Source organism: Onychostoma macrolepis, chromosome 01 (assembly GCF_012432095.1).
Source record: "Onychostoma macrolepis isolate SWU-2019 chromosome 01, ASM1243209v1, whole genome shotgun sequence".
NCBI classification, from domain to species: Eukaryota; Metazoa; Chordata; class Actinopteri; order Cypriniformes; family Cyprinidae; genus Onychostoma; species Onychostoma macrolepis.
The window spans coordinates 25,711,883-25,733,064 of NC_081155.1; the positions used below are offsets into that span (position 1 = coordinate 25,711,883).

General features: G+C 36.5%; 1 protein-coding gene across 2 annotated transcripts in view; it reads left to right on the top strand.

Annotated features, from left to right (window-relative positions):
• dachc (dachshund c) overlaps positions 1–21,182 on the top strand; it is a 64,977-nt gene that overhangs the window by 33,863 nt on the left and 9,932 nt on the right. For both annotated transcript variants that reach the window (XM_058776475.1, XM_058776485.1), the window contains exons 4-6: positions 5,588–5,760; positions 7,642–7,777; positions 8,942–9,076. In XM_058776475.1, the coding sequence (XP_058632458.1) occupies positions 5,588–5,760; positions 7,642–7,777; positions 8,942–9,076 (444 nt within the window). The remainder of the gene's footprint in view (positions 1–5,587; positions 5,761–7,641; positions 7,778–8,941; positions 9,077–21,182) is intronic.

Genomic DNA, 21,182 nt, shown 5'->3' on the forward strand with positions numbered 1-21,182 from the left:
CACATACATAGAACTCATCATATATGGAAAACAGAAGCTCTAACATGCTTGCTTGACGTGAGAATCATTGAGAATCATTGATTTAGCATCAAATATGCACGTGAGCTTCTGTTTATATTTTCTATACACACTCAGAATAAAAAAAAAATTAAATCTGTTAATATAAAGCAATTAAGGGTTGGTGAGAGAGAGTGACTTGATGGCAGTTTTTTCCTAGATTCTCTATTACCTTTACATTGGAAATAGTCATAAATATTCTAATAAGACAAAAGCCCAGATTTAGACTTTAGGTTGTGATTCCAGACCAAAGCCATGTTTCAAGACCAAAACTTCAACTGAGCTGTAGGGATAAAAGAATGGTGCATTTTTCTGCATTTGTGTCACAAAGGTTTTATCCATTGCAGCAAAATGCATAATTTACATGTAGTTTTGACTCATAAGTGAATGGGGATGTACTGTCATCTCTAATAAAACTTTTTTCCCTTTGTTTTGAGCACTTGGGGTTGAATTTAGGTTTTCTTTCCATAATGAAGCTGTCGTATGGAATACAGTGACCTTTAGGAAAAAGGGCTGAAACACGAGACAGACAAAATGTGAGAAGCCTCTGCTACACTGAGTGAGCACTTTTTATAATTAGAGTCATAGAGATTGGTGTGAAAGCAGAGGGAGAGTTTGTTGAGCTGAATTTAGTTGTTCTCTCTGAAATGTGCTTGTGAAACAACCTTTAAGAAACATGACAGATTTGATAAGACTCAATATGTTTGGTTGCAGCTAACTGGAACTAAAAGGATTGTGCCATTTCTGTACTATGAGAGGTACAAAACAGAATCACAGCCAGTGAGGTAGTCCCATCACAAAAAAAAATCATTTGTTGACCCCATGTTGTTAGGTTCAAGACCAAGAGATCACTTTTTGGCTGGTTAGCATAGCCCTGTTAGCCTGCACCACCAGTCAAAATTTTTTTTTTTTTTTTTTTACTGTAGCCTATGTAAATGAAGAAGAAGTAAATGTAAATTATTCCCGTGAAGCTGAATTTACAGTCTAACAATTTACAGAACTAACAGTCTTCAGTGTCACATGATCCTCCAGAAATCATTCTAATATGCTGATTTAGTGCTCAGGTAACATTTCTTATTATTACAAATGAAAATGGCTGTGCTGCTTTAAATAACTGTGGAAACTGGGATATATATATATATATATGTTGCTGCTTGAATAGAAGAAGTCATCCTCCATACAGTACTTGAGCACTATCTAGCACTTAAAATAGAAAGATAACAGTAACAGGTGTTGAAAATGACCATACACAGATTTTAATTGTATGTGTTTGTGCTTTAATAATGTGTATGTGTTTTTATGCACATGTTTTTTCCACAGACTCTCTCTCTTTCTCTGTGTGTGTGTGTATGTTTTGGATTACACGCAGCAGATGCTTGATGCTCATTGTAAACACAAGTAATCACAAGCAGCTGGTTGAGACGACTGCCTCTCTGAGTCTCTGTGTGGCTGTGGGTGGCAAAAGTGTGTGTATGTGTGATGTTCTCTGTCTTGAGCACTCAATAATTCTGCTGCGTGTTCCTCTGGCCAGACAAACAGTGGGAGTGTGGGAGAGCACTGTAGTTCAGCACACTGCCTGTTAATACTTCCTTCTCCAGTTTTGCTCTGAGCTCAATTTATATCTTTTCTCAGCTCTAGATCATCTCATCTTTCACAGCCAAAGACTGAAAATCGCAACCTCCCAAGTTCTTTTCGTCTACGTATCAAAATATCTGCGCCTTCATTAACTTTCCCCGAAACGAGGCCCCAAAACCCTTCAAGGGCCTCACCACATAACCCCTTTTTCCATCTCTCTTTTTTTTATCCCTTTCTGTTCCCCACTGCGGTTGTTGTTGCTTTTTTGTGATTATTTCCATAAGGGAAGTAACTCAACAGTAAGCACATGGAGGCATCATTAATTTCATCTAAAGGAGAAACAAGACTTCCGGTTTTCCATAATCCCCTCCCCCACCCCCTGCTGACGGGAATGTGGAAATTACTCCACGGTGTCTAACCACTACAAAGACCAGAGCTAAACGCACAGACTAAACACCTAGACCACAGCTGCTTACTGGCAACCGCACCTTTGTCTGGGAAATAAAGCTTGTCTATCGCTACTGTTTTATATACGGCTGTCAGGCTGGAACACGTTAAATGCCTTTAATGGGGAAATTGAGAAAACAAATAGTCTTATCGTAGGTTAATAATTAATCGGAGATATTGCAGTGTGTGAGAAATGAGAAGTGGGATCAGTGCTGTCAGGCCAGCAAATACTTCTCAGATGTATGAGTCTCTTCCTTTCACACACACCTGCCGGTGGTCTCTGTCTCCGGGGAGGTTGGCCTGAGGAAAAGACAACTGCTGCGTTACCTGCAGGGGTTACAGCACATGACATGAGCAGAAACTTTTATGACTGAGATTAAAGTAGCAATAAAGAGGAAAGGGTTTCCAGTAGCACTAGGAAAATCGGAAGCCTCATTTCTGTGTATAATGAAGTTTTTTGTTTTTATTTTTTAATCTGTTGCATAGGCAAACCCACAAGTAAATGTAGATATTTAAACAAAGTTTTACAAAACAGTAATTCTACTGAAATACCAAAATGCCTTGTCATAATTTGTCACATTCCAAGAATAGGGTGTAAAATAAGGCAGAACGAGTTACAAGGTTGCAAGTATAACTAGACTGCAAATTTCAAATGGACTCAAAAGGGGATATCTAGTACCAAATGTTAGTTTAACAGTTATTGATAAACTTGTATTTGCCATAAATAAAATTTGAGAGTTGTTTGATCATTTTTCAATGATCAGTTACAAAAACTTGGGTTGCTGAGGTAAATTTTTGAAAATAAGGAATTCAGTCCACACTATAATTATGAAGAAATGAAGAAAATTAGAGATTACTTACTGGTTGAAATGATGTTATAAATGTCACAGTTCCCACAATCATACCTTGCTGGGTTGCATGAAAAATGTGTGATACTTTTAAATCTGAAGGTTTTTTTGTCATTCATTAATTCATTTATTTACTTGTTTATTTATTTATTTTAATGTTTAACCAATTGTTTTATTACAATGCATTGTCAAATTTGTGACATTGTTACATGATTTTAAATATTAGATGCAGTTGAAAAGGCATAAGACTGGACTCAGTCTCAAGTCCATCTTAAATCTTAAGTCCAAGACCATATTTTATATAACTTGTCAAATCCAAGTCCAAATACTCCTGAAAATATTGGCTTAGACTCAGACTTGAGACATGAGTCTAGTTTTTTCCAGACTCACTTTTGATGTGGGAAAGGCCATAATAACTCATTTAAGGACACTTTATATGTGTTTAAAACTTGCTGCTGATTGGTTGATTTATCTAACATCTATTCTGTCTCACAAAACATATAAAAATCGAATGTTTTCTAATATGTTTTCCTCTAATGTTTTAAAAAAGGTTAGGAAACCAGATTGTATCATATTCAAAGACGTAAAGACATCGTTTGAAATGATTCCTTATTTAGCTCAAACAATATCATGTACAAATCTTCACGCTTGATTCTAATCAGCAGGCTACATTGTATATTTTTTTGTTGCTGTTTCTCGTTTGAATCCTTTCCAGGTGTGGTGTTGTTCTGTTGTTCTCCACACCATTTTACGCAACAGTTTTGTGCCCAATTTTGTACCAAGATCCCTGTTGTGTTTGGATTTATCCAGCCGAGTACTTGGCTCCTTCCCAGCCCTGTCATTAGACTTCTTTTGTTTCCTTTCCTCAGCGTTCGCTTGTTTTGTTTCTCCTTTTTTATTAAACGCTAAATATTTATACAATTTGCAACTTCCTGTCAAAATCATTTACACTCCCACAATAGCTCGGGCTCAAGCGCACAATGGCAACTGCTGCGGGGGGATATTTTAAAATGGTGCGCCTCCAATTTCTTTTAGCCCCAGGCTCTTTTGTTTTAGGTAAATAAAGATTGAAAGCTCTTCGTGAGTGATATCGGCCACCATGTGTTTGAGAAACAGGCCTCGGTGGCACTGCGGCGTTAACAGACGCTTACGAATCGCATTGTTATTCTTTTTGCAGCAGAAGCTGAGACGTAGGCCCCTTGAGATACGAATGAAGGGTGACGGATGTTGATGCATTTGGCTTAGTTCCAGTTTCATTCAAAAGTGTCTTTTTGGATGGGGAGGGGCTTTAGTGTGTTTCCTGGCCACTTTAGCCCTTTCCCGAATGTGCTTAGAAGGCCAGATATTGCTCCTATCAGCATTTTGTAGCGTAATATGGCAGTTTAAATTCCACTTGAAAAGGCGAATGCGCGGATGGCACTGTCGTTTTGACTTTAAGAATATTAGTGACGCCTAGCGAAGAAGACGGAGCATGTTCTTGGCATGTGCTTGTGCTTGGCTCTGGCTCAGATCCCTTTTCCCCCCATACATCAATCTCCTCAGCACTCAATGGCTTTCTTTGATCTCCCTTTCACTTCCTTTCTGTCGCCCGATCACCGTGACTGATCTGCGTGTCATCTGTTTCATGAAAATCAGGGGCTTTTTTTCTCTCCCCGTCTCTGACTAAAAATGTCACGGCGAAAGGAAGGAGAACTTTCATTTGTAAGTGGCCCTTCAAGTCTCTGTGGCAGAGAGCTGACCTCTGACCTCCAGAGCTGCCTGGTATTTGGTTGAAAAGCAGAGGGAGATGGAAGGTCTTGAAAACTATCACCTGCAAAGGGCTCATCATCTCCTGGCCTTCCTTCTCATCATCTGCCGTGAGTATCAACCCTAGTGAATCCATTACCACAAGGCCAACACAGTTCAGGAGCGTCTCTTAAGGCAACTGATGGGAAATGAAAAAGTCTTTGAGAGAAATGTCCTCTCTCTCTGTCTTTCTTTCATCCTTCGCTTTCAAAGTGGCGGCGGTGTATGGGCGGCCGCAGAGTGGCTGACTGTAACCTTACGCCCTGACCTGTTCAGTTGTGAGAGGATCCATTTCCTTTTTCTGCCGTTATTCCTCTCTGGAGAATATCCGCTCACATTCCTATAAAGCATAACACTGTTAGAGTGCTGCGAGGGATTGGATCAGCACACTAAAACAAGCAAAACACCTGCAGTCTTGCTGTCACGTAGCTTGTTGTGCTACAGATAGAGTGTGTGGTCTAATTTATCACGGGGTTGTTATGTATGAAGACGTTTGCAGCAGTCTGAGAAGCAGCTAATTGGTTTGAGGTACAGACTCCAGCAGCTCTTGTTATACTTGTAGACATGCTGTGCCATAATGGCACATCTTTAAAGAGAGCTCTAACAAAGCAGAAGCTGATGAAATTTCATAATGTGAAGCATCATAATTTGGAACTATTTACAAGATGTTTTCCCTTACAGTGTGATGAGTGTTTCTTAATATCCTCAAACTGATGGTGCAGCATGTGTTATTTTAATGAGTTTGATTTTGGAATTCTACATTTTTTTTAGGTTTTCCTGCAGTGCAATAAAGCGTTTATGCAGAAATGCGTATTAGATTATAGTTATGGGTGATTAATTAAGGTATAATTATTTTTGTGTGTGTTTCCGTACAGGTTTGGAACTTCCATTCATGATGATGCCACATCCCTTGATTCCAGTTAGTCTGCCTCCTGCCTCGGTCACTATGGCAATGAACCAGATGAACCATCTCAATACTATTGCCAATATGGCAGCTGCTGTTCAGGTCCAGAGTGCCCCGTCCAGAATGATGACGTCAGTTATAAAGGTACAAGGACACAAACTGTACATACAGTTCTTAAGAAATTTAAAGGGAAAGTTTACCCAAAAATGAACATTCTGTCATCAGTTACGTTAATTAGCTTCACATCGTTCCAAACCCATTAAACTTTTGTTCATCTTTGAAAGAGAAATGAAGGTATTTTAATGAAACATGAGAGATTTCTGTTCCTTCACCTGTATGGAAATGTGATACATGACATATATTGCCCTATATCAAGCGTGATATATTTTACCTATAAGGCCATATATAATTTTCACATACGTACATTCTCTGGGTGTATATACAGTATAGGTTTATATATAGGAATATATAGGTTTATATAGGTCTGTCTTTTATATTTACTTTTATATTATATAAACATGTATTGAGGAGTTTTAAATGGATATACATGTACATGACAAATATGTCCTAAAATGTATTACACATACATAAACATACATATTTATTGGCTAGATATATATGTGACCCTGGACCACAAAACCAGTCTTAAGTGTTAATTTTTGAAAATTGAGATTTATACATCATCTGAAAGCTGAATAAATAAGCTTTCCATTAATGTATGGTTTGTTAGGATATTTGGCCGAGATACAGCTATTTGAAAATCTGGAATCTGAGGGTGCCAAAAAATCAAAATATTGAGAAAATTGCCTTCAAAGTTGTCCAAATGAAGTTCTTAGCAATGCATATTACTAATCAAAAATTAACTTTTGATATATTTACAGTAGGAAATTTTGAAAATATCTTCATGGAACATGATCTTTACTTAATGTCCTAATGATTTTTGGCATAAAAGAAAAATCAATAATTTTGACCCATACAATGTATTTTTGGCTATTGCTACAAATATACCCCAGCGACTTAAGACTGGTTTTGTGGTCCAGGGTCACATATGATAATACCTATGTGGAATTGTTTCCATTTCTAATAGGTTCCATATATGTTTCTACTTCGTAGCTCACACTATATTTCATACATGGAAATTTAACTTATGTACATTTGCGTGTGGGCATTGAAAGTACATTCCACCAAAAACCTCAAGCTTTAAAAAGTTCATAAAGACATCATAAAAGTAATCCATACGAATCTATACGAATCTATACCATACGAAGCTATTTAGTCCCAGTCTTCTTCAGAGACATGATCGCTTCATAAGATTCACAGAATAAACATTGATCAGCACACATATATAGAGCACATAAAAGCAAATAAAAGGTCAAATGTGCTTGTGTGATGCGAGAGCAAACCTTAATAATATGTATCACATATGTGGATTTTTTTTAAATCAGGAATTATAACAAATTTTTCATACAAGAACAACTCATAGTGACCATACTGACTGAAATTGTATGGAAAAGATCAATGAATTTTTTTTTTTTTTTGTTCCTGTATTACACTAAAAAATTTAAATGAATAAATAGTGACCGATTTTGTTAACACTTTACAGTAAGGTTCCATTTGTTAACTATATTTAATATATTAACTAACATTAGCTAAGAATGAGCAATACATTTGTTACAGTATTTATTAAACTTTGGTAATGTTAGTGTTAGCTCAGGTCCATTAAATAACTTTAATAGATTCAACTTTTGATTTGAATAATGTATTAGTAAATGTTGGAATCAATCAACATTAAGATTTTTTATTGTTAGTTTATGTTATCTAATGTAGTTAGTTAATGTTAACAAATGGAACCTTCATGTAAAATGTTACCCAGATCTGTTCATGTTTTGAGTGAACTATTCCTTCTGTTTATTCTTCACACAGTGTACTATTTAGAAGAGTATTTAAATTTCACAGCAGAGAAAGTTCTTCTTTATCGAAACTATATGACAGATTATAATGACTAAAGTTTGTGTTCACTATCAGGAGCGAGTCCCAGACAGCCCATCACCTGTCCCTTCTTTGGATGATGGCCGCAGGTCAGGGAGCCACTTATCCTCCAGACAGAGCAGCAGCGTGTCCAGCTCTCCCGCCCACACAGAGAGCTCTTCTGACCGGCCACGTACGTCTGCTTGATCACATAAAAGTCTTGTCTTTTGTTTTATTCCTCAATGTCTTATTACTAAGTCTACGTTGCATATAACTTCAAGATTTTAGTTGTCATTGGAGTCATGTTAGCTGTAATAATATGTATAATTCAACATTTTCATTTCTGTCTGTATCCTCTCATATGGCTAAAACCAAACTTACTATTTCAGCAGAGTTTGGTCCCTGAGCACTTAGCACTATGCTCTCACGATAATGTGAAACTACACATATAACCTTACAAATGTGCTTTTAGAATTAAGAATAAGGTGATATCACAGAATCTACTAAAAGCAAAGCCATCAGAGCAGTTCATGTGCATTGCTTTAACCGGAACTAAAACTATGCAATTACAGATAATGCTCTCTACTTTTTTCAGTCTATTATCAGACACATTATAAATCTTACCCAAGATATCGGATGTCAGTGGTATGATATAATTTGGGAAGCAGTATGTGTTTTAAATCCTATTTTTGACTAAACATAAGTTGAAATCTTGTAATCTTTTTTAGGTTTTTTGAGATAATATTATCTACTTGTGGAATTTTGTTAAGAGTTTTTAACACTTGTTCAGTACAAGATATGAGTGAAACTTTCATTATTGAATTAAAACATTGCACACTACCATTCAAAAGTTTGGGATCGGTATGATTTTTTTATGTTTTTGAAAGAAGTTATATGCATGCCAAGACTGAAAACAATACTATTGTGAAATATTATTATAATTTAAACTAACTGTTTTCTGCTATATTTGAATATATTGTAGTTTATGATGCAAAGCTGAATTTTCAGCAGCCATTACTCCAGTAGTGTCCCATGATCCTTCAGAAATCATTGTAATATGCCGATTTGCTGATCAAGAAATGTTCTTTATGTTGAAAACTACTTAATATTTTTGTGGAAATCTTTTATAACATTATAAAAGCCTTTTCTCTCACTGTTGATTAATGTAACTCATCCTTGCTGAATAAAATATTTAAAAAAAACTTCTGTACATCTTCACAAAAACATAGTAAATTCAAAACTGTATAGAACAAATATTATACCTACTACAATGGAACATTTGGTTTCACGAGTCAGGCTTTTGTATCTGTGTCTTTTGTTTGTAAAATCTGTCTATATGCCCCTCCTTTCCCTTTAGATTTACATCAGAATGGTCTTTCTCTTGGCCACGCCTTGTTAGGCCTGTCTCCAAGTGCACCACCAGGACCAAAAGAGGGGGATCTGGCAACCCATGACACAGGCCATGAAACAAAGAGGGCTTCTACAGAAAAAGGTTAGATGCCAGTAATATTGCATTCTGTGTTGAATAGAATTTGCAAGGGAAAGCCATTCTACTTCTAAATATATCCTATTAAATAATCTTTTATTACTTTTATTAAATAGCATTATGAGTCATGTCAAAGTTTACAAACATTATCTTTTGTCATAATAAAACATGGCTGTTTTATCATATTTTACTGATTATACAGATTGTATGCATTAGAAAATAATTACTTGGGTTCCTTTTGTCTGAGACTGGTGAACAACCCAGATTATGACAGTTTAAACAGTACAAAAGTGCTTATTTCAGAAGCTCATTACATTACAGTTCAACAAGGTCAAAACATTTAGCAGTGACTGCACTTTTACTGTTCTTCTATGTTATAAAAACACGATTAGAATTACATAACAGGAAAAAAACCCGTCATGGAAAACGCAAGCATTTTTCCCAAACAGATTTAAAATTGTGTCTAATATTTTTCCTTTAGCTTAGCAGATCATTTATCAGCAGTGGTTTAGATTGACTGCAGGAAATGATTGCTGATTCCGCTGATGTGTCACCTAATACTCAGTATATTTCATTTCTATTCATATATCAGTCTTGATATGCATGCGTATTCTGAGAAATCAATGAATACTCTCACTCACAGTTCTTTGAAAATTATCCATAGAAGTAGAAATGGCATGGTAGTGGGTCTAAATTAGTTAGCGATTTGCAGAGCGTGAAGTAATGAGCAAGACCCCCCCTCCTCCTCCCAACCAACTCCCTTACCCTGGCCCTCCTGGAGGTGTAATTTTCCTAATAACCTCCCAGAACCCTTGTTTGGTTTTTGCGTTTGAAGGCTTTCATTAGGCTAATGAGGACTTTGCAAGGACGAGTAGTCAGCACAATTTCCTCATTGTGCCGTGGAGAGTAGACAGTGCACCCGAAATCAGAAAGGGGGGCTTTCGCGTGACTGAGCACAGCCTTTCGGGATTTGGCAAAATCGTGCAGTTCACAAAGGTGCTAAAACCCTGCATCAGATTTTTCAAATTTCAAAGGATTTTTACCACTGATGCCACTACATCAAATGTGGCGATGTGGATGATGAGGTATATTATGACCAGGGAGGTTTATATACTCTACTGTTCAAAGTTTGGGGTCAATACATTTTTTCAAATCCATTAAATTGATCAAACGTGCCAGTAAAGACATTTATAATTTTACAAAAGATTTCTATTTCAAATAAATACTGTTCTTTTAAACTTTCAGTTATTTAAAAGCGTAATAATATCTCACAATATTTCTGTTTTTACTGTATTTTTGATCAAATAAAATGCAGGCTTGGTAAGCAAAAGAGAGTTCTTTTAAAAATATGAAAAAATCTTCCGATCCCCAACCGTAGTGTACAGTATTTCTGGTGAAAAACACTCATTAGCATTAATCTCATAAACAAAATTACTGAAGATAATGTTAATTTTTTTTTTTTGTTAAGGATAAATGCAAATCATGATGCTAACTGAATTATTGTTATTAAAATAGACTGGTAATGATAATATAAAAACAGCAAGATATAAATGACGGCAATATGCATTTACAATATTTTTTGAAGAGGAAAAAGGATATTTCTGTCAAAAATGTACTAAAGCAAAAAAAAAAAACACTACCCATTTGAATTCATGTCAATGGCAGTTGATTGAATGATACAGGCTACCTCAGAAAGATGCATTTTTTAGAACCAAATGGTTTAGTTTTGGCATCAACCAGCAGGGGCTAATGGGCCTATGCTAACCAGCAAAACTCTTTACCACATTAACACAATAGGGTCAGTCTGAAAGCATAATGATGGTTCGCTCCTGTTATTAGGGGAATGGACTACATAGAAATGCCATCATGACGTCAAATTCAATGTGGAAATCATGCAGCCCATCAAGCCAAATGCTTCTTGAACATCATATTCTTTATTTTTGTTCAAAAATACATTTCACAAAAGGCTGCATAAATTCGAACAGTTAAGCTCACTGTCATAAAAACTATGTCCTGTCCTTTAACTAGTTTTGATTTTGAAGTTAGCCCCTTGGCACAATTCCAGGCCTGCTGAGCTCGTGTGAAGTTTCGTCTCGAATTTTATGCATGCTGATTTTATGAAACTTCAAAAATCAATGGCTCTCCCTTTGTAGAACGTCATTCTAGACTCTCAGTCACTGCCAGGACACCTTTACCAGTCACTAGACTGAAGGATAACTTCCACCTTCATGTTCCTGAAATTAATCTTTAGGGGCAGCGCTGAAAGTGTGAAGATCAGAAGTTGTATCTCTTCTTTATGGCTTGTCAAAGACTGAAAAGTTCAAAGACAAGTCCTTTATCCACCTCGGAGCTTTTCAACCTTCATTCATTCTCCGCTCGCTCTCTTATGCTGACTGTGGAGAGCTTTAGCGGTGGACGCAGAAGTTCATTAGCCCAGGGAATCCAAAACAAGAGGGGAAAAAAGTGACCTTGGTTGAGGAGATACACTTATGATCTAACAGGCTGCCAGTATTTTTTGCTTGAAAGCAAGTGCACACACCCTAATAATTCAATGGAGGATCAATCAGATTTGAAGGCACAGGGAGAGATGGAGAAGAGAAAAGAGAGTAGTGCTAACTCAGCACTGATTGTCCCTCCGGGGCACCGTAGTTCAGCGGCACGGCGCAAGCTTCCTCCCGCTGAGTGCTCCGGTGGCCAACACTAATCACATTCCAGCAGACACCATGCTTTTAGGAACCCTGGGAGAGGGAGGGAGGTGAGAAAGAGGGAGATCGGCGGTGAGGGGAGTCGACGGTGAGCAAGAGCCGGCCGAAGTGGGAGACCGATTGTTTTTCCTCTTTGAAACACCTTGAATGTGACAGAGGCATCTCTCTTCTGCCAAGATGTGAAGATCAGATAGTGTGAGATTAAGATGCTTTGGTCAGCTAAGTGAATCCGCAGAGATAAGGGAGGGGTGAGTAAATCTAATCAGACCTTATCAGGCACAAGGGAAGGTGAGATTTTGAGCACCTACTTGTTTAAATGGATCCTGAGGTATATATATACTTTAAATACAGTATGGGCAAAGAGCTGGGCTGAGCTTTTTGATGCTTTTTTTTTAAAGCAAAGGACATTCAAGAACAAAAATACAACAGATGCTTGGGGTTAAATGATGAGGATGCATATGAGAAAATGAGATGTACAGAAAGAAATAGATATAGACAGAACAATAGACTGACTGAAAGACTGGGAAAGATTTAATAACTTCAATAAGTCTGCTCAGTTTACCTGTGACATCATCTACAGACTGGCCGTGTATGATCTCACCACCCCAAAAATTAACATTTTATCATCTCTTAATCACCCCCTTGTCATTCCAAACCTGTGACGTACTGTCTTCAGTGGAACACATATGAAGAAATTTGACAAAAGAATGTGGACTGAGCTTAAAAAATGAAGTACATTTTACAATATATGTACATAGAAAAATGTTATTTTAAATTGTAAAAATATTTCACAATATTACTGTATTTTTAAATAAATGCAGCCTTGGTGAGCAGAAGAGACTTCTTTCAAAAACATAAAAAAATCTTACATTGAGTCTTTAGAATCCAAACACTAACTTTAAGGAACAGACCACAGTTGAAATTGACAAAACACATGACATGCAGGAAAAATATAATGGACATAAATGAATAATTTGTTCTTATGGCTATTTATTAATTTAGTTAAATTGTGGCCTCATTGTACTAATTTGTTTCAATCGTTTTAATTTAGTTAAATCATGGCCACAATTGAACTAAAATGTGAACATATTATTAGGTTATTTTATTCGTTTTGGTGCAGTTTTCACATGTGTACATTTTCAAAACTCTTGCAAGAATCCAACCTGATCACACTTGTAACAGTTAGTCAATCTTTTAAAACCTAACTTATGTAACTGACATAAAATCCATACACTGTAAAACATTTCAGACCTCCCCAACTCAAAATTTTCTAGTGACTGATTACATCTAATTTTTTCCATTGGCCCAGTTGAATTTCTGCTAACTCAATTTTATCAATTGTGGCAACAGTCTGTTAACATTGGCTCAATGAGAAATAATATGTTGAGCCAATTGGGAAAAAAGAAGTCTACCAAACCATGTTATTGACCCAACACTGTTGCCAGTAAGTTACTGTAATTAAGATTTACAGTAGCAAACTGTATTTGATTTATCAGTATATTACTGTAATTCATTCATTTTCATATAGATTTCATTAGATTTTATAATTTTTATATAGAATTCATTTTATTTTTACTCTACATAGGTACTACTGGCATTCAATTAAAACAGACACAATAATTACAAAATATCAAATTCTTTATTTAAAACATTGCATGTATAACACTTAAAAATACAGACTTCCAGTGCTGGAACGGTGCATCTTCACCATTTCTCCTGTCTTAGGACGTTTTGCTGTGCATTATGTTGTGTCCTCTGGATTCATCCTCACAAAGAATCTTTAGGCAACAGAAACATAATGGGGAAAAAAGACAAACATCTGCAAAACCCAGGTGCTGCTCCAAAACGAGGCCACCACCCTTGCTCACCATCCACTTTGACAGAAATGTCTTTTCTGAAAAACAAGATGTAGAAATAGCACACTTTTAAAAGGCAATCCTCATATAGAATACACAAACCTCTCAAAACCATAGTCGTTCTCTTACCATGAATTATCAGTCTCAGGGTGGCTGGCCTGCTCATGTCTTTCTTGATGCTTCATTGCAGTTGCCTTTAAAACACAAATACAAAAAAAATGCAGTAAATATTAAATTCCATTTAAAAACTATAACAAACTAATTCTAAAACTAGAAAGGCAGCTAGCCATAAAACTAGTTTAACTTAGCTAACATAGGATTTTATTTTACTGGCCAACATTAACTACTAACACCTGAACTAAATTTCACATTAGTTAACCTAATGTTAATATAAGATAAGCGTTGCTCGTTAAAAACTATTTTAATTCTATAACTTAATTCAATAAGCTGACAAAAGTCGTTTGAAATGGCAGCGCAGTTTACCATGGTAAAGTTCTGTAACCGCCATGTTGATGAGTAAATGTTACTAATGTTAGGTAAACTGGTGTGCAAAAATCTGACACAAACACACAGACAAATGTACATATATTTTTACCTTGCTTGCTGGCCTTATTCTCTCGTAAGGTGCATCGTGCACAGCATAGATGTTTTCCAGAGCTCTTCCACTCTCACGGGTTCATCCCTGGGAAAAACCCGTGGCACTGCCCGCTGCTTCCGTGTCTTCCTCGGACGCCAGTGGCACGGCGTGGCGCGGCACAACTCGACAACAGACAACAATATAGAACCCATTATATATACACTATCTACAGTGGATTCAGACAGTAAAGTGAAGCCCCGGTATATTTCTGACGTGCAGATGTACTCCAAGCGATCATGCTGTTTCTGACACGAACGGATTTTCCAATCATTACAAGCGATGTAACACATCCAGTAGTCAGTCCCAAGCTGCTGCGGAGTTGTAGACACGGTGTAGGGCAAATTGTGTCAATCCAAATGTAAGAAATGAGGAAAATAAAACGACCTCAGTATAATGGCGCCAAAGACACCGTTACAGTAGTATACAGCAATTTAAAAAAATACAGTAAGTCTCTGTATGTGGGGTCTGACGTCACAGAAAATTCCCATGATGCAAAGGGTATTACAGTTATTTATTGTAAAAGGAATTTGCAGTATTACACTGGGTGATATACAGTAAATAACTGTGGAAACTACAGAAATGTCTAACAGCGTACTTTGAGCTCATGAAACTGCATCTTACACTTCAAATGTCTGCCAAAAAAATCATAAGAGGTTCATTGAGGTTAAAATTCTGTCATTAATTACCCTTATGTCATTCCACATCAATAAAACCGTTGTTTCATCAAAAATTCCATCAAACAAATTTAATCAAAAATATCTTAATTTGTTTTCTGAAGATGAACAAAGGTCTTACGGGTTTGGAGCGACATGAGGGTGAGTAATTAATTAATGAGTAATTTCATTTTTGAGTACACTATCCCTTTAAATCCTCCAGGATGAATGCATACAGTAATCCAAAAAAGTACAATAAATGCATTTACAAAGTCATTTATAAAGTTGTCAAGCACCAGCTCCTCTTCCAGGACAACGGAGACATTCAGTAGACTTGACAGGGCCCTTGAAGTGCAACTGCTGCTGCTTACTATTTCAAGAATTCCAATTTTCATTACAGTTGTGTGGTTCTCCAATGGCTCTGTACTCTGCTATTTTATATATATTTTTTTTTTTTTTACAATGTCAATACTAAGTCTACATTAGAATTAGCAGCCTACATTACAACGAGCCATGTCTCTTGGCAGCTCTCAATAAAGCAACTCCTCACAAATTACATCTAAGAGCTAATAGTATTTGAAACTAATATGGAATAAACATACAGTATATCCAATAAGAACTACTGTTAAATACTCACAGTGAAATTCGTAGTGGTTCTTTTTCTACATCAATTGGTGCCTTGTGAGCTCAGGCCTAACAATTGTGGGTTACACTAATGGGAACAAAAAAAATGTTATAGCAGAAACGTATTCCTTATGTCTCATACATTTCATATATTCATCATAAAGTGAGATAAAAAATAATTTAGTTCATTAAATAGTAACTTTAGGTAACTGAGAGATAGGGGTGTGCGATATTGACAAAAATGATATCCATTTTCTGGGATTTTATCGATAATGATAATTAGACAATATTTTGCTGAGTGTGTTATTGTGCTGGTATCTTAAGGACTGTTGACAGCCTCCTAAAGTTTTTGATATTCTTCTTATTCTATGTGGTGGTCAGTTCACAGCAGTGATAGAAATTAATCTTTTCCAATAAGTTTAAATTGATTTTTACCTTTTATGGGTATTTTTAGCATTGTAAAAACCATTTTTTCTAAAAGTGTGCATCATCTTTAGAGTCAAATTCTTACATTTAATCAGTCAATTAGAATAATACGACATTTGGGCTGTTACCAATCAAATGAAATCAGTATCAACAAAATTCATCTTTGCAATGCAGAGGAAACAGAAGCTGTATCTGAAGTGGCATTTAGATTTTATTTTATTTTTTCACACTGTTTAATGCAGAACATGAATGCATTTAACCTGCAGTTACACATAAATAATGTTTTGATATTTTAAACATAAAACGTTGAATAATGATATGTACAATTATTTTAAAAATGAAAAGATACTTTAAATGTGAAATTAAGACCGCCCATAGGTGGCAGCAAGTCACTGTTAATAAGTGAGTCATTGCGATTGAACCGAATTATTTAAACTGTTGATTCATTCAGGAACGAAACAGTCATCATGTTGCTCAGAGACTCAAAACAGTGCTGTGGCTGTGTTTGGAATGATTTTTTGATGGTGAAATAGAGCAAAAACAGGCAATACTGTGTCTAAAACACAAGTCCCGACTTGTGTTTTAGACACAGTATTGCCTGTTTTCTTCTTGTTTATTGAACTGTTGTATAAAATCAATATCATATTTGTAATCATGCTGCTTTTTGGAGGGAAAACGGCACTCTTCGCGTGATACTGATTATGAAATGACATAAATATATATATATATTTTGCCCCCATATCATATGTGATCATTCTAAATGCATTTTAAAGACTGAATAATGCAGTGAAAAAAACGCACTGTAAATGCGCATGCGCACTAGTCTAATCTTCATCACGTATCATTAATGTATTCGTGCACTCTGTAAATTAGGCGTGTTTTGTTTAATTTTTGCGAAATACAGGATAATGTCAAATCCCACATCGTTAAAACAACAATTACAATATCATCACAGAATTCAAGGCGTGAATTCACTGTTATTCTGCAAAATACAATGTAATGTACGTGAAACATGACTTAATAAATGCAAAACTCCGTATATTCACCATAACTTTAATGGAAAATCCGCCTGTAATGATGTTCTGTGCCCCCCCCATATATATTCGTCTTTATTAGACGAACACCGCGTGTGCTGTCGGTTCCACAGGTATAGATTCGATTACAGTACACGATACCACTATGAAATTACCAGTTTGTTGTACATGTACCTTACACATTAAATACAATGTATAATTTATTCATTAAATAAGCTGTCACAGAGTATGAAATGAACACCCGCCAAATCCGCGTTAGTTCCAGGAGGAATGCCTTTGCCTAAACACAATTAATATTGATATTTTAACAATATTTACGCTTGCAGAAATAAAGGCTACATTTGTTTACATTTTGCAGAACAGATGTTCTGTAGCAGTCATGTGAGGAGTTTTCACTCTTCACCGTGTCAGAGGTTATATACATATATACATTTATAATACATAATTAATATACTTTAAAATATAATTTAATTTAATTCAGTGATGCAAATCAGAATTTTTATCAGCTGTTACTCCAGTTTTCAGAGTTGTATGATCATTCAGAAATCATTCAAATATATTGATTTATTACCAGTGTTGTTGAAAAAAAACAGAATATGCTGGTTAAGTATGTTTTGAAGATGAGATGATGGTTTAAGCTGGGCGGACCAGCATAAACCAGCAAAGGACCAGCTTAAATCAGCTCAAACCAGCATCCCATGCTTCAAAACATACCTTACCAGCATATGCTGGTTTTTTCAACAGGGAACAGTTTTGCTGCTTAATATTTTTTGGAACCTATGGCATTTTGTTCAGGATTCTTTTATGAATAGAATGCTAAAAAAGAACAGCATTGATAATAAATCAGGCTGATAAAAATTCTGATTTGCATCACTGAAATAAATTAAATAAAAAAAACATTAAAAGTATTTTGAACGGCAGTTTGTTTGTGTGTGTATATATATATATATATATATATATATATATATATATATACACAGTATATCTATATATGTATATATAAATTTTATCTAAATATCTATAGATCTACATAAAAATAGACTATATTCAGTATATGATCCAAAGTAACTAGTAACTAACTACTTGAGTAGTTTTTTATCCAGTACTTTTTACTCTTACTCAAGTAAATATTCAGACTATTACTTTTACTTTTACTTGAGTAAATATTTCTTCAAGTACTTTTACTTTTACTTGAGTACAGTTTTTGGGTACTCTACCCACCTCTGTATTATGGTAATAATGATTTATTCTGTATGTGTATATATTATATATATATATACACACACACACACACACAGTGTGTACGGAAAGTATTCAGACCCCCTTAAATTTTTCACTCTTTGTTATATTGCAGCCATTTGCTAAAATCATTTAAGTTCATTTTTTTTTCCTCATTAATGTACACACAGCACTCCATACTGACAGAAAAACACAGAATTGTTGACATTTTTGCAGATTTATTAAAAAAGAAAAACTGAAATATCACATGGTCCTAAGTATTCAGACCCTTTGCTCAGTATTTAGTAGAAGCACCCTTTTGATCTAATACAGCCATGAGTCTTTTTGGGAAAGATGCAACAAGTTTTTCACACCTGGATTTGGGGATCCTCTGCCATTCCTCCTTGCAGATCCTCTCCAGTTCTGTCAGGTTGGATGGTAAACGTTGGTGGACAGCCATTTTTAGGTCTCTCCAGAGATGCTCAATTGGGTTTAAGGCTTTCCTGTAGCTCAAATAGTAGAGCATGGCGCTAGCATAGATCGCATAGCCGAGATCATGGGTTCGATTCCCAGGGAAAGCAAGAGCTGATAAAATGTAAAAACTGTACCTTGAATGCAATGTAAGTCGCTTTGGATAAAAGCGTCTGCTAAATGCATAAATGTAAATGTAAGTCAGGGCTCTGGCTGGGCCATTCAAGAACAGTCACGGAGTTGTTGTGAAGCCACTCCTTCGTTATTTTAGCTGTGTGCTTAGGATCATTGTCTTGTTGGAAGGTAAACCTTCGGCCCAGTCTGAGGTCCTGAGCACTCTGGAGAAGGTTTTCGTCCAGGATATCCCTGTACTTGGCCGCATTCATCTTTCCCTCGATTGCAACCAGTCGTCCTGTCCCTGCAGCTGAAAAACACCCCCACAGCATGATGCTGCCACCACCATGCTTCACTGTTGGGACTGTATTGGACAGGTGATGAGCAGTGCCTGGTTTTCTCCACACATACCGCTTAGAATTAAGGCCAACAAGTTCTATCTTGGTCTCATCAGACCAGAGAATCTTATTCAGGTGTTTTTTAGCAAACTCCATGCAGGCTTTCATGTGTCTTGCACTGAGGAGAGGCTTCCGTCGGGCCACTCTGCCATAAAGCCCCGACTGGTGGAGGGCTGCAGTGATGGTTGACTTTCTACAACTTTCTCCCATCTCCCGACTGCATCTCTGGAGCTCAGCCACAGTGATCTTTGGGTTCTTCTTTACCTCTCTCACCAAGGCTCTTCTCCCCCGATAGCTCAGTTTGGCCGGACGGCCAGCTCTAGGAAGGGTTCTGGTCATCCCAAACGTCTTCCATTTAAGGATTATGGAGTCTACTGTGCTCTTAGGAACCTTAAGCTCTTTTTTGTAACCTTGGCCAGATCTGTGCCTTGCCACAATTCTGTCTCTGAACTCTTCAGGCAGTTCCTTTGACCTCATGATTCTCATTTGCTCTGACATGCACTGTGAGCTGTAAGGTCTTATATAGACAGGTGTGTGGCTTTCCTAATCAAGTCCAATCAGTATAATCAAACACAGCTGGACTGAAATGAAGGTGTAGAACCATCTCAAGGATGATCAGAAGAAATGGACAGCACCTGAGTTAAATATATGAGTGTCACAGTAAAGGGTCTGAATACTTAGGACCATGTGATATTTCAGTTTTTCTTTTTTAATAAATCTGCAAAAATGTCAACAATTCTGTGTTTTTCTGTCAATATGGGGTGCTGTGTGTACATTAATGAGGAAAAAAAATGAACATTTGACATTGAGTTGACAGTAGTAGTTTGAGTTAGGATGCAGATGTAAATTTATGTTCATTATCAAAATCAGTAACATCTGTAAAAAATTGCAACAACCTCCTTTTTTATATGGTGAAATTTTATTTTTCGGACTGAGTTTTATTAAAATTAACCATTGTTCTTCCATACATTTACATCATGATAACCAGAGTTAAAACCACACATATAGCACCTCAATACTGTGGTAAAAATCCAACTGGTTTCTAGGTAACGTTAGCCTATTTATATGTAAAACAGTAGTCTAATAGGCTACATGTAGTATAAATGCACAAACGCTAGCCTATAGCTTAAATCACAAATATAGTGTAATTACATTCCATTACTCCTTTAATACACGTCTACATTAATATAATAAATTTGATATAAATACCACACATTTCTGCCACAATACCGTGGTGCAGTTAATGTTACTACAGTAAATCCCTGGTAAACGATGGCGATTTGTAGATTGAAAAGCCTTCCGACTGTATACGTTGCACACAGTGTTTTTCTGCTGTTTGTCAGCGCTGTTTTATCTGGATTTAACTAGTTTATATCAGTTGACTGATATCGACTGATAGTTTATATCAGTCATTTGTGTTCTTCGCTGAATTGAAGCGCTTCACACTGGATCTCACAGCGTTGTTTAGTGCTCGCGTGATCTGCTCTAGCTGCGCCGCTATTTGAACCGAGCGGATATGGTCCGTGTGGCGCGGTTCAAATGAGTAGCGCTGTTTTGTTCCGCTTTTCTCGTATAAACATTGCATTGAATGTTTAACGAACTTGTTTTATCGAGGAAAATTATATCACTATAATTGTAGTTATCGTTTTATCGCCCAACCCTACAGTATATCTTCTGCTCCCGCGCCCCCGCTGTGAACTCTGGCGCCCCCCGCGCCCCAGGTTCATGTAGTTATACCTTTAATACCCATCTCCAGATTTTTCACTTCTGCTTGATAGATTGGCTGAGCACAAGTGACCTAAGCCGCCCTCGGACCTCGGACAAACAGGGAGTTGCTCATCGTCTTGACAGCTACAGTGTGAAAACCTTGTCCCACGATGTTTTTGCACAATTTTGGACACAGAAGGCCACCAAATGGGAATTAATAATGGAGGGATTTATAAAATATATAAAAATAAAATATTTTTCGATCGCGG